Source organism: Talpa europaea, assembly GCF_964194135.1.
Source record: "Talpa europaea genome assembly, chromosome: 7".
Classification (NCBI taxonomy): domain Eukaryota; kingdom Metazoa; phylum Chordata; class Mammalia; order Eulipotyphla; family Talpidae; genus Talpa; species Talpa europaea.
The window spans coordinates 57,499,586-57,516,700 of NC_140074.1; the positions used below are offsets into that span (position 1 = coordinate 57,499,586).

General features: G+C 43.5%; 1 protein-coding gene across 1 annotated transcript in view; it reads right to left on the bottom strand.

Annotated features, from left to right (window-relative positions):
* Nucleotides 1-17,115, bottom strand: part of ABCA1 (ATP binding cassette subfamily A member 1) — a gene marked incomplete at both ends in the record, with an annotated part of 92,686 nt that overhangs the window by 25,107 nt on the left and 50,464 nt on the right. Inside the window, 14 exons of the mRNA XM_084237175.1 lie at nt 240-442; nt 1,456-1,528; nt 2,565-2,785; nt 3,606-3,743; nt 3,995-4,137; nt 5,057-5,188; nt 6,177-6,348; nt 6,687-6,800; nt 7,823-8,027; nt 8,622-8,843; nt 10,528-10,750; nt 12,248-12,424; nt 12,995-13,200; nt 13,910-14,107. Coding sequence (XP_084093301.1) covers nt 240-442; nt 1,456-1,528; nt 2,565-2,785; nt 3,606-3,743; nt 3,995-4,137; nt 5,057-5,188; nt 6,177-6,348; nt 6,687-6,800; nt 7,823-8,027; nt 8,622-8,843; nt 10,528-10,750; nt 12,248-12,424; nt 12,995-13,200; nt 13,910-14,107 — 2,427 coding nt within the window. The remainder of the gene's footprint in view (nt 1-239; nt 443-1,455; nt 1,529-2,564; nt 2,786-3,605; nt 3,744-3,994; nt 4,138-5,056; nt 5,189-6,176; nt 6,349-6,686; nt 6,801-7,822; nt 8,028-8,621; nt 8,844-10,527; nt 10,751-12,247; nt 12,425-12,994; nt 13,201-13,909; nt 14,108-17,115) is intronic.

Consider the following 17,115-nt stretch of genomic DNA (forward strand, 5'->3'; position numbering starts at 1 on the left):
CTTCTGCCTGGCCGTGACAGTCATACCAGGGAGTACTTATAATACTTCTTTCCTGTTATCCTTGAAGGATAACACTAGGATCTCAAAATATTAACAAGGGCCAACATTATGTAGATGTCAACAACCTAAGAACTAGACAACCAGCTCCATGGTAATCCTATTCCCAGTGGGATTGCTGGCTGCCTATTTAGAATTGAGATTATTGGCCCTATTACTTCTGAGTCAGTCACTTAACTTACTTCTTCCAGAGTAGTCTCTGAGATACCATAACTAGAGATGCCCAGGTCTGACAGCCGGTCATCAATCTCATGGAAAAGTTCCACAAAGGCCCCCTCTTTGGCAGCTTCATAGGGGAGTACATAGGTCAGCTCATGCCCAATGTCTTCGACCAGCCGGGCCTCAGCCACATGCTTCCTGATGAGGTTGGAGATAGCAGAGACATCTGTAGGAACCAAAGCACAAAGATGGCTGAGCCTGTTCAGAGGACACACATCTAAGGGCCAGCCATGCCCCCTAACTTTGCTTACTCTTCAGAAGCTGCTACCCATACACCACAGCTGCCCCAGATATGTAAGACATTCTACACGTTCATCTCTGTCCTGAGTGTTCCTGGGGCAAGGACTATACCTTATTCACCTTTGTCAAGCACACTGTGGATTCTCAATGAATAGGGGGTAGGTAGGTGGATGAATGGATGGATGAGTGGATGGAAGAATGGGTGGGTAGGTGGGTAAGTAGGTAGGTGGATGGTTGGATGGATGGATAGATGGATGGGTGGATAGATCTATAGTTACATGGGTATGTAGCTGGGTGGGGTGATAGAAGGAATGATGGATGACTTTTTGAGGTGGAAAGCCTGGTATCTCTTGCCTAAAGTCTAGGACTCTTCAATGGAATATGTCAATAAAAGAAACTTAAAAGATTCTTCACTTTCCTACCCTTTTAAAGAAGGCTATTTCTATTTACCTCAATAGAGGGGTAATCAAGTAGGTCATGGCAGAAGTCCACCTGGAAAAACCGAGCTGTGGGACTGGGCAGAGGTGGTCCAGGATAAAGGCTTCTTCATCTCCTCTACATACCTCCAGAGGAAAATCCAGCAGCTATTTCTGATCTCCTGGGCTCTCACTCTCCTTAGGTCCTGAGCTCCAATCCCTCCCCATTGGCTTGGCCCTCAGTTCCTCATCCCTGGCCTCCAGCATCCATCCCTAAAGGGATCTCCCCAATCAGCTACAATGTGACACTACCCTGCCAGCTCCCAGAAAAAGCCCCAGGCTCCCCAGCAAGCATTAAGCCAATCTGCCACCAAGCTGCACCCTCTCCCAGCCGCCCAGCCCCAGCCCAGAGCAAACCTTGAGTCAGCGCCACCAGCCTCTGCACCTCTCCTCCTCTGCCTCCACTCTGCCCAGCTGGGAGAAACTCAGGCACCACCTGAATAAGAAACCCCAAAGTCCTTACCGATGGTCAGTGTGTCACTTTCATGGTCGCTGCCCAGGCCAGCATCAGAACTGCTCTGAGAAACACTGTCCTCCTGATGGCAAAGAAGGAGGTGAGAATGGGTCAGGGACCAAGCAAAGTACAGCTACCACCACCTTCGCCAGAGGGGGCTTCCAAAAGGCTCTACTGTTGAGATCTGGAGCAAAATGCTTCTCCTGGGAGGTATGCAACTGGGCAGCCATGGCTTCGGAGGAACTGGCAGACCTGCAGGCTATGTGATGGTTGGTTGGAAAGCAGAACTGGCCACAGAACTGTGGAACTCCTATGACTACTGTGACCTGGCATTCACTGACCAGCTCAGCCATGGGATGTACCTGGCTAGTTGTCTAGTTCAGTACTTCCTAAGCTCTAACGTGTGTTTAGTCATCCAGAGACCTGATTAAAATGCAGATTCTGATTTAGTAAGTCTGAGTGAGCCCAAGTTTATACATTTCTGACAGGCTCCCAAGAGACCCTGATGCTACAGACCTCTCTTTGAGTAACCAGGGACTAGTTAAAAGGTAAATAAGAGAACAGGATTGGGATATAAATGTTTCAGACACCACTGGTTTGAACACACAAAATAAATCTTGAACATGTACTGTGGTACAGAAGAAAACGTACCTGATGTTTGGTTCTGGGCAAACTTCTGGTATTTTACCTGCCTGGTGAGCTTTTAACAAACTATAAAATACCTACAAGTCTTACTTCCCTTATCTAGATAATAATATATGCAGTTTTGTGGTTTAAAAGTTAGGGTCAATAATATTTAAAACTAATGAACAGGAATGGCAGGTAATTCTGCAGCCAAGGCTCTTACTCTTGGAAAGTCTCTTTTCTTTGACACAATAAAGTCCTCTAAGAACCTTCTTCATTCTCATTGTACCTTCATAGTAAACAGGAAATGAGATTTAACACTAACATGATGTGAACAGTGGCCTTCGGAGCTTTCTACATAAGTTGATGTGATTTTTGATGGGACCTCACAGAGCAGGGAGATGGTGACCTCAAGTAGCAGAGGAGGACAAGCCATTCATACCCAACAAATCCTGCCCCAGACCCAGGCCCAGCCTGGCAAGACAGCAACTCACCTTTTTCAGGTATGATACAGTGCTACTACTATTTCTGCAGGAGCTGAGGGAGGATTCCACATCCTTCTTGACCAGAGTCAGGTAGTAGCCTGTTCCCAGCTGGTTCTTCAGAAACAGGGAGGAGCCCACACAGCACAACTTCCCATGGGAAATAATGGCAATCCTGTCCCCCAGGATGTCTGCTTCATCCATGTGGTGTGTGGACAGAATAATGGTACGACCTGTCCAGCACAAACACAAGGACATGGGCCTGTAAGTTCTCACTGATCACAGTAGAGCTAGAGAAATCTTAGCAGGGGTAAGCAGAAGAGAAAGACCTGGAAGTTTGTGTGACTATGGCCTGTAGGATGACAATGCCATGAGTACAGCTTCTGCATCCTCAGAAATAAAGACAGGAACACTTACGGGGAATTTGCTATATGCCTGGCAGTATAGTAAGTGGCTTCTATGCATTCTCATTTAACTTAACTCTCTATGAAGTGGGCACTGTAACTATTACAGATAAAGAAACTGAGGCAACTTGGATGACTTTTCCAAGGTGTAAGCATGAACTGGCTCCAAAGTCCATGCTCTTTCAAACCAAAAGGTGGTAACCTAATATGCCTTCCACATCTCTAAGCAGACTGCAAATCATGTACCTCTGTGCCTCCCACCTATTCATTTACTCATCTGCTCTTTTCACACATAAATTTAATGCACCATGTTGGGGGCAGAGATGATCTCAGGAACCTTAGGCTATAGGGAACAAAGTTATAATACACAGGTGTAAGATCTATGCTAGAAGTGGCACAGGGAAGCCATGCTTTTTATCCCCATTTCTTTTCTTCTTTCAGGTCCTTAGGTAACAAAGCACAAACTTTAAATGTCTTGTAAACAGGGCCCTCCACCTCCATGCCATGGGAAAAACAGAGTTTTGAGAAAAGAAGTTGTATATTTTTCTTGAGAAGCAATTTTGCTGTTCCAGCAACACAGCTGTGCTTCTCAAGATCTTCTCCATCCCACCCTCCCAGTCAGAACTCAGAATACACACTCATCAGTTACCTTGTCGGTACTTCAGCAGCAGCTCCCATATTCCCCTGCGGGAGTAAGGGTCCACACCAGCTGTGGGCTCATCCAGAATGACAACCTTGGATCCCCCAACAAATGCCAAGGCCACAGACAGTTTTCTCTGCATTCCACCTGTAAGAAAGATATAGAGAGGTTCCAGGACCAGCTTTAGACAGTGAGCAAGGGCAAAGGTGGTAAGAGATAAATGGGGGAACTCACCTGGGGACAAGTCAGGGACACTTTTCTGACCCATCCACTCCCTGCCAGGGGCCCCAGGAAAGTTTGTGTGTGTGTGTGTGTGTGTGTGTGTGTGTGTGTGTATGTGCGCGCGCGCGCGTGTGTTGGATTGGAGGAGAAGTGGGGAGAGCAGTTCTATGCCTCACCTGACAGCTGACTTGTTTTGCTTTTCAGTTTGCTGGGCGGCAAACCAACGTCCAAGGCCATCTGCTCCATCTCTGCTTTCACATGCTTCTCCGAGAGTCCTTTAAGGCGGGCATAGAACCAGATGTGTTCTTCAACAGTCAGCCTGGTGAACAGAGGGGGAGGTCAGCTCTGGGGACTGCAGGATCCTGACCCAGAACAGGAAAGAGTATGCACATTTCCCACCCAGCCCTATTTTTTGAAAATTTTATCAATTTATGAAAAAGAACATCCAGGAAGGATTCAAGTTAGAACAATAGTTAGCAACTACATCAGTTGCACAAGAAGCCAAAGCTGAAAAACGACAAGTCACTTCCAACCTATTCCCATCAGATCTGGGCCCTGTGCATCGGGCAGTTGCAACTTGAAATCTCAGGTATTCAAAGGGCCCACCTTATAGCCCATCAACCAAGAAGCTAGTTCAGTGCTGGTATGAAGCAGCTCTCCCAAAATGCAAACAACCTCAGACCCTGACAGTAAGGAGTCCCCCACGGAGGACAGGAACCCAAGCTGCTCACTTTAGAGAAGAAGAAATTGGAGCCCAGAAGGGAATCTTGCCCAAGGTCAGAAAATTCAGATCTTTCTCTGATCCAACAGAAGCATTCCCTGGGGGCACTACTTGCTGATGGGGCAACCTGAAGGGAGCCAATGACCTGAACAGAAAATGGCCAGCCATGATAGGAAAGGTCCAGAGGTACTGCCAGGCCTGGCATAGAGCTGCAGCTGGCACCAGGGAGGGTGGGCAAGAAAGAAGATATGCTAATGGCATTCAAGATGACATTAAGGAAGAACCCATCCCCCAGACCCCATCAGCAGCTGGCTGGACTGATGTAACATCTCCTACCTGACAAGTCAATTCACTTCCTACTTGTCCTAAAACAAAGAACAACCAGGTCTTTCAACAGGTAAAAGGAGGTGAGGCCTGCCGCTCCCAAAGGAAGTAAAATGCTCAAGTCCCACTGTGCCCATGATTCATGACACACACAGCCAAGGAGGTCTGCTCCTGAGGTGCTGCTCATACTCACATGTCAAATAGTACATTATGCTGGGGACAGACCCCCAGGTTCTGCCGGATTGTGCTCATCTCGGAGCGGATGTCTTTCCCCAGAATGTAGGCAGTGCCGGAGGTGGGAGGGAACAACCCGGTCAGAATTGACCTGAGGACAAAATTTAAAAGTACATGAAAATGCCCCATCCCAGGTTGCGGAGTCAGGACAGATAAAGCAGAGGTATCAATCTTCCAAACCCCATTTCTTCCTAATGGATCCTAACACATCCTCACAAAGCAAAGATGTCTTTGCTTCAGTGAAAAACAAGGAGTGGGCCTATGTGTTAGAAGTGGAAATTTCAGTACAAGCATTTTTTAAATAAAGATTCTAATCCAAAATGGAAAGTACACTTTAAAACATACATTTTACATTCCTAAAATCATATACATATAAAATGGACAGACCAGAACGAATGATTAATGACAAAAATAATTTTTGTGTAGGCAGTAGGATTTTTGTGTGCCTTTTAAAAATTTTATGCTGTGTTCATAGTATATTGATTTTGCATTAACAAAAACAACAGAGACAAAAAGCGATAAAGACTATCATCCCCAAAGAGATACCCTTTGCAAAGGTTGAGGGGCAATATTGAAAACCAATGATGCTAACTGGTGTTTTATGGCCTGTGCTTCCTTCTAAAGCTGCCCATCATAAAAGGTCCTTGTAGGTAATCACATATATAGCCAGCTGTCCAACTGTTGCTCACATCTACTTAGGCAGTGTTCCTGGAAATTACTATCTCCCTCCAAAAGACGTAACTTTCTACAATCTTGCTTCACAGTTCCGACCAAGTCAGCTCAAAAAGAGACCCTCTCAGAGCTGTCACAGTCTGAAGTTCTAGGAACACTGCAGAATTCTAAGAACTAAATGGGAAATGTCATCAAAAGGCTCCCTGCCTGTTTTACATAGGAGAAATTAGTATTCAGCAAAAACCACTACCTGGAAAGCACTCTCATGAATAGGTATTTTTATACTTGTCATCTCCTCATATGCTCTGTCCTAGCCCAAGTGCCCAAGCAATATCCTTAGCTATGAATTCTAACTGTACTACAGAAGCTTCCTGGCTAATCCTGAGAGAATCACACCCTCCTCTTACATGGTGGTGGTCTTCCCAGCCCCATTGTGGCCCAGGAACGAAGTGATCTGGCCCTCGTAGAAATTCAGGGCCAGGCCATCAACAGCAACCTTCATCCCATCTCGATAAACCTTCATCAGGTTCTGAATGGACACACCCAGCTTCAGGTGTGTGGGTTCTTCCTCCATGCAGACTGGGAGAAGAGAGAGGCCAAGAGAAAGGAAAATTAAGTGTAAGTATAACATAAAGATGTTGGGGACCTGGGGAAGGTGAAGGAATAGAGACAAAGAGCCACTTTGCAAGAAGCCAAGAAAACAAAGGAAATGTCCATCAGCAACCCTGATGGGTGATACCCCCATCAGTCAACAGCACCGGACACAAATGGCATGGGAGATTTTGGAAAGGGGCATTGCTGGTGTCTGCTCTGCCCCTAGAATGGCTTTGTACTCTTTTAAAGGGCAAGAGCCCTTCCTTGGCCCCACAGTCAGTGGGGTCAGCCACACCAGGGGTTGGGCGCAGGGTAGGACTTACTTTCTGTTTTTCCCTTCTGGCTGGAACCAGGGTGGCTCTTCTCATCACTTTCCTCACCAAACCAGTAGGACTTGGTACAAGGAAAATACCAGGGCCGGGGAATTCCGTACTGGCCTGAAAGCAAAGCATAAGTATGAGCTACACTCAGCAACATCCCAACATTCCTAGGTATCCACACCAGACCCACTCCCTCCTTGACCGTCTTTGGAGATGGTCAAGTCTGGAATGGAGGTAGGGGAGAGGGAGCTCACATTTGCTGGGACTTTGTATGTATCATCCATGTTCTGTACCTCCATGAGTCTGCCCAACTACCCCTCAATGCAGGTATCTTCCTCATTTCAGAGATGGGGAAACTGAAGAATGAGTAGTGACTCAGAATCTGAATCCAAACCTGTATCATACTAAATTGCTTTACTAAAGCAAGAAGTACAGGTAATTTCATATATATATATATACTCCCTTACAGAAAATCAGAAGGTGAGCCAGAAAGAGTTAAAACTCGCTCTCTCGGAATTTGATTTATATGAAAATATATGCAAGAAAGCTCTTGGTCAAAGAAATTTATTAACGGAAGTATCAAAATGAATTTTGATGAATACTAATTTGATTAAACCACAGACAAGGGCTTAAAGCCAATATAACTTACTATTCACAAGCTATACTAAGAAAATAGAACCTCTAGCTAGTGGTAATTCTAGTGATACAGAGTTAGAAAACTGGATCAACACTGGAAAAAGGGAATCTCCTGGCTAGCTGACCCAGTGTAACCTAAATAGTTTTACCTCCAAGCCCCAACATTTAACAGCCATGTAGCCACTGGCAAGTTACTTCACTTCCTTGTGTTCTCTCATTTGCAAAATCTGGAGATAAGCACAACTCCCTTAGTGTAGTATTATGAGGAAAAACTGAACCAAAGTACACAAAACACTTTGCAATGTGCCTGGCACATGGTGCTCCAGAAATGAGAGCTGTATCAGTAGTAAGAGACCATTTGTTTGCCAGGGGCCTAAAGATCTAGTCACTTCCCAAGGAGGCCCAGGCCCTGTAAAAATTCTAATACAAAGTGAGGAAAGGTTGGCAGTTTGACATGACATTTCCCAAACAGATGGCTAACGCAGCATGAAAGCTTGGCGTACCTGGGAAGACAGCCTCGATGTACCAGGTCATCACTCCATAGATGAAGGTGTCAAACAGCATCATAGAGACTGAGGTGGTGAGGTTGAAGCCATCCTCCTCCACAGGGCTTTCAAAGAGGTTGTCCCACTGCACCCCAATGCCCTGCTCCTCGAAAAGGGCAAAGTATTCACAGCCAAACCCAAAAGCCACTGGAGACAACAGGCTCTGTGAGAAAGAGACAAAGTCACTTATCCATCTCTTTGTTACTCACATTTACCTACCACTTCTAATGTAAATCCCACTTGGAGAAATCTGAATCTGAAAAATGGATCAATTATAAGATAAGGAAGTATTCACCTACAGAGTCCCTTGCAGAAAGTGGGTTTCCTCAAAGCATGAAAAAGTGATTCTATTGATAACTGCTTATTATATACACACATTTTGGAAATGCATGTATGAGGGGGTTTAAAACTTTCAAGAATTTTGTGCTTTCAAAGATGCTCAACAGAGTGGGATGATAAATGGTAAAAATGTTATCTACTATGTTAAGGCATCCCCCAGTGCCCTTTGTCCCCAGCCATGTTCATAGTAAGCAAGCTCTCTGAAAAATTCCCATCTATTCAACTAGCATTCACTGAGAAGATTAAAGATGGCAATTCAAACTGAATTCCTGCCTTCAAGGAGCTTGGCATACAGAAGTGAGGTTCAAGTGCCATTCAAAAGGGACTCTCTCATCTTTCTTAGCTTGGACTACCAAGAGGAGGTGAAGCCCAGGGTTGGTCTGTGCTTGCAGCTGCTGCAGAATCACCAGTTACTCACTGCAAAGATCTTGAGTGTGAAGCCCACATAGTCTTGCCACGCCACGCACAAGACGTAGGGCAGGTAGAGTGTGAAATAGATGATGCCCCCACAGGCTGCTGCCAGGTTGGCTCTGGAGAAGAGTGTGCTGATCAGGAAGCACTGTAGGATGGTCACCACGGCAAACACAGACAGAAAGACAAACACCACGCTGGGGTCACTGTAGGGCAGCAGGTTTCCTAACTGGGAAGGAAAAGACCCATTCAATGTGTGCCTCAGTAAGCAAGTGCATCCTCACATGATGATGGGGAAAAACCAGCGCTGATTCATACTCTTCATACTCTTCATACTCATCTTACAAATAATATAAAACAGGGCTGTCTACTTTTCCTGATGAGGACACTGAAGTCAAGAGAAGGGAAATGAATAGCTAAGACCACACAGCAAAATAAAAGTAGGGTCAGGAATAGAAGCATGTCCAGGGTTGATAATCATCAAGGTTCATCTCAGTGGACAATTTTGTTCCTTAATTCCAAGAAATAATATCACCCAGTTTCTCCTTTAGTAAGGACTATGCCTCTTGGCACCAAGAAAGATCTTATATAACTCCTCCCTCCAACTCCAAGGAAAAGCTTAATATTCCTTATGATCCACCGTGATTTCTGCGTTTCCAAAGCCATCCACACTTCCTCTCTAGCCAGTCTGTCTGGTATGTCAGAGCAGGGTCCCCTTGCTCCCAGTGGTCACAGTACCACCACATCTACCACAGAGCTTGGCCCTCACAGCCAGGTGTCAGAGCTTGAAAGGAGGTTCATTTCAGCAAGAACAGCTCTGCCATACTGCTGCATGGCCTCAGTGAAGTCTAAGTGTCCTTGTATGTTAAATGGTTATTTAGTGAACCTATCATAAGACTGCACAGATGATGTGCTTTAAAAAGTGTTTAGGGGCCTCTCCTGTGGCGCAGCGATTGAGCGCTGGGCTACAAGGCTGCCCGCGGCCTCTGCAGCACTGGTTCGTTCCCCGGCCACCGGCAAGGGTCCCACAAAAAAAAAAAAAGTGTTTGGCAATCACTAAATGTTCATTTGTAATGAACAGCAGCTAGCATTAAATTAAATGTTAGCTCTATCCCTTTTTCTACATGATGAGTCCATAAATGTAGACAAAGGAAAATGGCATATGAAGCTATTTATACTTGGGGTAGACACAGAAATGCACTGCTGAGAGTCCTCCTCAAGGGGGAACCCACTGCCCAGCTATCAGCAGACAGCCTCCAGGTGTCAGTTGCTCTGGGTTTGCAGAGAGCTGCCTGGCTCTGGGCATGCCCTACTGATGAGGTCAAGAAGGGAGGCCTGGGGAACCTAACGGGCTGGATATTCCCATTCAATGAGTGACAACTCCCTGGAGTTGTATACACCTGTGGGGTTGGCCCTGCCTTGCAATTCTACTTCAAATTCACTTCTGTGCAATACCACATACTCCTAATCTCTTCTATAGATATTGATCCCGAAAAATTGCCAAATCCTTTCCCAACTCCTACCTCCAGAAAAAACTAACTGGCAACAGTTAGTTGCAACTATCCTTCCTATTATAGTTTTTAGAAACTCTGACAGGATCACCACCTAATACATCTAAGTAAATGAACTGCTCTCAGATGCTGTCATAAAACACTGCCAAGCAGACAGCATGGCCTTGTTAAGTGCGTTTTCCGGAGAAGCAAGAGTCCTGAGTTTTCCTTCTGCTTAGTTACTAGCCAGCCAGGCTGACCCTCAGAAAGTCACTGGCCCTCTCTGGCCCTCACTTTCCCAACTATAACATGAAGGAATTGTATGAGATGACATGTAAGAACTCTACCCTCCCAAAGAATCTGCTTCTCTTCTCAGGTAGCTAGAATTAATCTGTTTAGGAGTTGCCTAATAGAAAGTCTTACTTTCAGAATAACCACCAGCAGGCCGGCGCTCACGAGCAGAGGGATGAGGCTACTGATAAACCAGCTAAACCAGAGGATGCCGTTGTCTAGGCCCATGATGCGCATTGTCTCCTTCAGCCGTGCCTCCTTCTCATACACAATACCCTTGACGATCACGGCTACAGAGTAAATCCAGGCCAGGGTCATGAAGAGGGGCATTGACCGGCTCATCACCCGCAGGAAGCTGGAGGGCCCAGGTAAGGGCAGAGGGAGAAAAAAAGACAAGTGTGAGCCAGGTTCCTGGGCCAGGCCCTCCAGCCCTGTGTGCAAGAGAAAGCACCACAACTGAGCCCAAGATGGGCAGGCCCTCTGGACTCCGAACTGTACAGATTATCAAATGTTTCACAAGCAATGCAGTGAAGTGATGAAAATTAGACTAGCAAAGTGTTGCCAAGTAAAATTTCCTTGGAGGTTTGCTTTATTAACTATGTAACTAAGATGCCATTAAACTAACAAAGGTTATTTTAAAGTACTAAGAAAAAAATTTCCTTCTCTTAATGTAAGTTCAACATCTCCAAGATCATCTCACTACTGACTTGCCTTGCATGACTATAATCACAAATAGGGCAGAAATACATTTCAGGCAGTTCATGTCAGTGATATTTCAGATTCCAAACTAAAATAGGAAATGCAGTACTATGAAGTAAAATAGACACAGAATTTGGATCCTCAAACTCAAAGTTCAAGTCCCTGCTTAACTCTTTGTGTACTGGTTAAGTGACAAAGGGCAAAGGCCCTTAGCTTAACTCCTTGTGCACTGGTTAAGTGACAAAGGGCAAAGGTCCTTAGTCCCTCTGACTTCAATCATGTCCTTATCTTAAGACATCCTCTCTAGAGTAAATCTTGACTTGCTTGGAAAACACTTCCTTGGGAATTCTGGCTAATCTTTCTGAAGGTAAAAAACAACATAATTCCAGGTGACAAAGTTCATATGACCCATGAAAGGCAATAGGTTGTTTATTGCAAAGCAGAGAGCAAGTGTCCAAGAGAGAAGGCCTGCTCCTTCTGTACTCTGGTGTACACGCACACACACATGCACATGGGAATAAGAGAATGAACAGAATTTATAAGAGTCATTATATATTTTGATGCCTGCAAAAACTACACTTTTGCCCACTCTCTTTTACAAGAAATTATGAGCTTCGAAGACATAGTCCCCACAAAGGGGACTTGGCAGCTTAGTGACTAGGCACTAAACACTATCTGTAAAGTCTAGGATAAGAAGGGCTTGTTCACTTCTATTTGGGTTGTTGAAAATTATGCTTATACCACATATAAAGAGGAAGCAGACATATTTACATAAAGCTTTTCCAGAGGTCTAGACTGCTACTTTTGTAGTTTGGGGATGTGTATGTGTGTGCATATACTTGCATATGTTTGTCATAACACATTTTAAATTTGCAGATTGGGAAAATTTTGGCCAAAAGTAGAATGTAACAAATACATGTGCTAGTAAACACATACTTGAAAGAAGGATCACCAGTGTGTACAAATGTGTCTGTCTGTGATGTGGCTGAAACTGTCAACTGCCAACATCTGTACTGACTAGTATTCATACACATGTAAAATAAATTAAAGTGTTCTATCTAACTCCTGTTGATGTGTGTGTGTGTGTGTACACATTCCATTAAGGGATAGTATCAACCAGTTAAATAAAGATGGTGTGTTTCTGGTAACTTACATGTCATCGACATAACAGGGGTAAGGCATCTGCTGCACATAGACACCAGTTTTCCTCTCGGTGCCCGTCAGCACTCTGATGATCGCCTGCTCCACCACATCCTGCAAGTAGGTGAAGCCTCCCCAGACATACCGCATATCCTCAAAGGGATCAGCTCGAGGACCCGGGTCCCAGTACCTAAAATCAAAGCACAGGTAATCAAATATTCCTTACAACAAACAAAAAAATCCAATCACCCACAAACTTTTCACCTTCACAAAGTTACTGCTTTTATATTTTGCTTTCTGGGCTCAGCTGACGTGTGCAGATATAGATATAGATATATTTATATAGATATAATAAGAACAAGCACATCACATGTTGGTCTGGTATTTTCCCCTCCACCAGCTCCTAAACATTGTATCAAATAGGCACACCAAAATATACTTAGTCATCTCTTTTTATGTTGGTTGTTGTAAAAACCACTGCTAGCATGGGGAAGACTCTTGTTTTATTTTTTTGGTTGACTTAATTCCTTAGAGTTAATTCCCTAAAACAAAAGTGTTCAATTAAAAGATAATGATAATCTATGATCTTTGAAATAAGTCTTCAGCAGTGAAAGTGCCAGCTGTACCATATTCATGCCACCAACTTGAGTTATTTTTATTGAAATTTCTACCAAATTATTACATAAAATAAAGTACCCCCAGTCATAGTAGCTGCTCTCAACTTCCCCAAGATTAGCTGGTATGGTGGGAATCGACTTACGCATCCTTGATCTTATTTGTCCTCTCCACATTGTCGATGTCCATTCGGATCTTGTACTTGACATGATGGGGCAGCTCAATGCTGCCAGGGGCAATTCCAGTGAACACAATACCAGCCCAGAACTTCCTCTCATCCAGCAGCTCCATGGATTTGTTGATGAGTCTGACTTCCGTTGCTATTGGCTCGAGCTTGTTCAGGTTGACACACTGATGGAAGAACAGTCTTCATGAGAACTCTGGCAGTCAGGAAAAAAAGCAGTGACCGAGGCAGACTCTATCCTAAGAGAAAAGGGCTAACAACATGGCTTTTTTATCCTCACCCTCTAATCGTCCCTAAAGTGATTTTCCAACATTCAATCAAAAATAGATCACTTCATGTGTTAATTAAATTTTAGAGATAAATTACTTATATTGATTTTTATGTCAGAGAAGAGTTTGAAACAATGACTACACCTCATTTTCTTCTGTTTTATTAGCTATTTTGAGTCATAACAACTAACTAAACAAAAAGACCAGAAAAAACTTTCCATTTGTCATTAAAACATAATTTTTAGGACTAAATTCTTACACTGGAACCTGTCCTGTTAGATTTTGATAATTTACATAAACAATCCATGTTTCAGGGGATGCTTTGCTGCCATTTAGGTATTGGTATATCAAAACACAGGAAATCTAGAAGACAATGGAAAGAAACGTTCTTTAGCAAATAAAATAAAGCTAGTGTTAAGTCTGTTTATTTACTCATTCACTCATTCAACTGACTTTAGTGAGTGCCATCTGTACACTCTTTTGAGGGATTCTACTGTAAATAAGACTATACATTACTTCTAAACTTTTCTCCAATCAAGCCTTACTGTACCATCACAGAGAAAGAAGCCAAAGACCTTTCCAAATGATCTATGGAACAGGTCCTCACCTCCATGAAGCGGGATATGGTCTGGATTGCCCGGTTGGTTTCATTGAAGGCTTCTCTCCAGGTGTACACAGAGCCATTAGTGGACTGGACATCCTCTGGGTACTTGGCCAGAAATGTCATAATATCTTTAGCTGTCCAATCTAAACCATCCAACCGCTGTTCCCAAAAGCGGTCATTGACCCTGCTGTCCAATAGTGTCTGTGATGCCAAAGAGAAAGTACAAGTAGTAAACAACAACCTAAGTCTTGATGAACATGCTATGATTTACAAAAACCATTCATATATGTAAGTGTTATTATGTTTACCTTCCAAGAAAACTCTGAGGTAGATAACTGTGTTACCATTTCATAAGTCAGAATACTGAGGTTCAGGATAGGGGGAGAATATGATTTCAACCAAGGCTAAGTCATATACTAACAGGCATAGAGCTGATATTCAAAGTTAGGCCAGTCTGAATCCAGAGTCCATGTGTTTCCCACTACACCAAACTGCCTAGCTTGAAAGTTAACTTTAGTAACAATAATCATACTCTCTATAATTACTATATGAATTATTGATATTCGTTACTTCACATAACTCCTTAAGGAATGTACCTTTAATAGCTGACATTTTCCAGATAGGGTAAAAAGGATTTAGAAAAGTCTTGTCTCTAACATAAGGTCACACAGCTAATAAGAAGCAGAGCCAGAATATAGAACAAGGGTTCTCAGATTCCACTGTATCTTTCTGCAGCATTATATCACCACTTTTGAGATCTAGTCAAAAGATTCTTCATAAGGACCCTATCTCTCAACTGAATTAAGACAAATCCATTTTTGCTACTAAGTTTAAGAAAATAATGCTGCTGTTAAATCAAGTAAAATATAAGCTTTCCCCACTGTAGGATACATGGATCATGAGCAAAGGACACCTGTCTTCCATGTCTAGTTCCCCACAGAGGTCAACATGGAAGAGAAGGACAAACAATCTGGTACTCAACCAGTAAGTTGTAATGGCTGGGCCAAAGACCTGCACATATGTGCTGCCAGAAAAATGGCTCAGCCTCAAACTCAGCTCATGGAAAAGCAAAAGCAGATTCAACTCCCATCACAGCTTCACGACCCTGGCTCTACTAAAATGGAACTGCCAAGGGGCCAAACACTGCTACTCGTTGCATCAGTTTTATTTCTACGAACATATAAGCTCCCCCACCCTTACTGTGACTATGTATTTATTATTTTAATGGGAACATAAAGATTTTGTGAAATGTATATAATTTCTTTAACTATTCCCATACTGCTAAGCAATTAGGCTACTTCTAATTTCTCACAAAAACAATTATTATAGCAATAACATTTTCTCTCACATGGTAACTTTTTTTATAATTATTTCTATACTATACAGCCTTAAGGGTATGCAGAATAGGAGGTACACATTTTTATGGGACTTGCAATTTTCATTCCAAATTGCTTGCCAATAGGGAATGACAATTTATGCTGTCATCAGTAAGATGTATATGTTTTTTGTTAAAATAATGGACACAAAACTATACCTCACAAAAGTTCACAGGGGTATGGGATAATAATTCTTAAATGATTTTACTTAGAAACTTAGACTGAACAAATAAGAACTGAATGAAGAGACGAGTGCATTTGGTGAGTCTGTCCTGCCCATGTGGCTTCTGAGCATTATGGCCAAAGGAAGCAATACCAGAAAGATATGTCCATGAGATCACTAACCACATGGTCATTTTGGGGAACTTGAGGGGGCCAGGAGACCTCAAATCACCCCTTGGAGTGGGAAGCAGGAATAAAGCAGGGCCTTTACATGAGGAGGCAAAGAGAAGCTCAGAAAGGACAACAGTTTCATATGGATTCGTGACTGAACAGAGAAGTACCCCAGATCTGTGGGATGATGCAGTTGGTGCAGACAGAGCCAGAGAGAGCAGAAAACTGGTAAGTACCACTTCAGAATACAGCAGTGGCTTTCAGGCATGGGTGCAGAGGGGAAGGGGAGGCTGAAAAGTACAAAAAGTCAGTCATGCAATATTCTGAGACCTAATGTACAGCATGCTGACCATACAGTTAAAAGTGCTATACTGCACTTTTATTTAAGTGCTATACTGTACTGAAATTTGCTCAGTGGTAACTAAACTATGTGAGATGATCACACGTTACTTAGCTCCATTGTGGTAATCATTTCACAATGTATGCCTCTATGAAAACATCAAGTTGCATACTTTAAGTTGCATAAATCAAGTTGCATATGATTTTTATTTGCCAGTGACATATCAATAAAGTTGAAAGAAAGGAAGGTAAAACTATCCCAACAGAATCAAAAGCCTCAAGCACTGACTCATGTACTACACATGAGGCTACAGAGAAGCAGAGGACTAAGAAACCCAAGTTTACTTAGAAGTGAAAGGAAGTTTCTTCAACTTCCCCTCCTCACAGGCTGACAAGTCCCTATTCAGTGTCTCCAGCCCAACCACTGCCCTGCACCTCAGGGTCCAATATCCGTTGACCTATTGGACATTCCCACCATCCCTAGCTAGAAATCAAGACTCATCCTAATACCTCCTCTTTTTTCACCTCTCCACAACCAAGCAGTTCACCAGGGCGTTCACTTTTGCTTGAAACCTTGGCTACCTACTTGGATACCTCCTGGTCTCTACCTTCCAGCTTTCCCCTTTTCAACCCACCTGTCATATCTCAGTAATGTATCTACAGCCCCCACCCCCCAGCATAAAGCCCTTTCATGGTTCCCCAGAGCTTAAAGATACTACAAATCATGAGTCATTCTCCCCCTCCACAGCTCCTACATTTCCTATCACATATCCTGGGTCCTCCAAGCAGGATTCCTAATGAACACAATGGATGTTCACAAGGGCCTTGAACCATAAGAAATGGAAGCCTATGAGCTACTGAAGCATCCAAGTCAAACTCTCTATTAAAGAGGAGGGGAGGCATCCATCTGCCTGAGGGAGTCCCTTTAATTGGGCCCCTCATCATCCTGTGTGACTCAGAAGGAAATAAGTCCAAAAAGAAAAATGTGGATTCTAAGGAGGGCCAGGAAGAAGAGGCTTGAGACCATGCTCAGGTCTATGGCATTATCTGTGTCTGGGGCATATGCATCCCTTATAGAGGAAAGACTGGAGCCCAACAGGGACCCACACAGGAAGGATGTGAATTGCTGCTGCTGCTGCTACTGCTATTGTTATTATTATT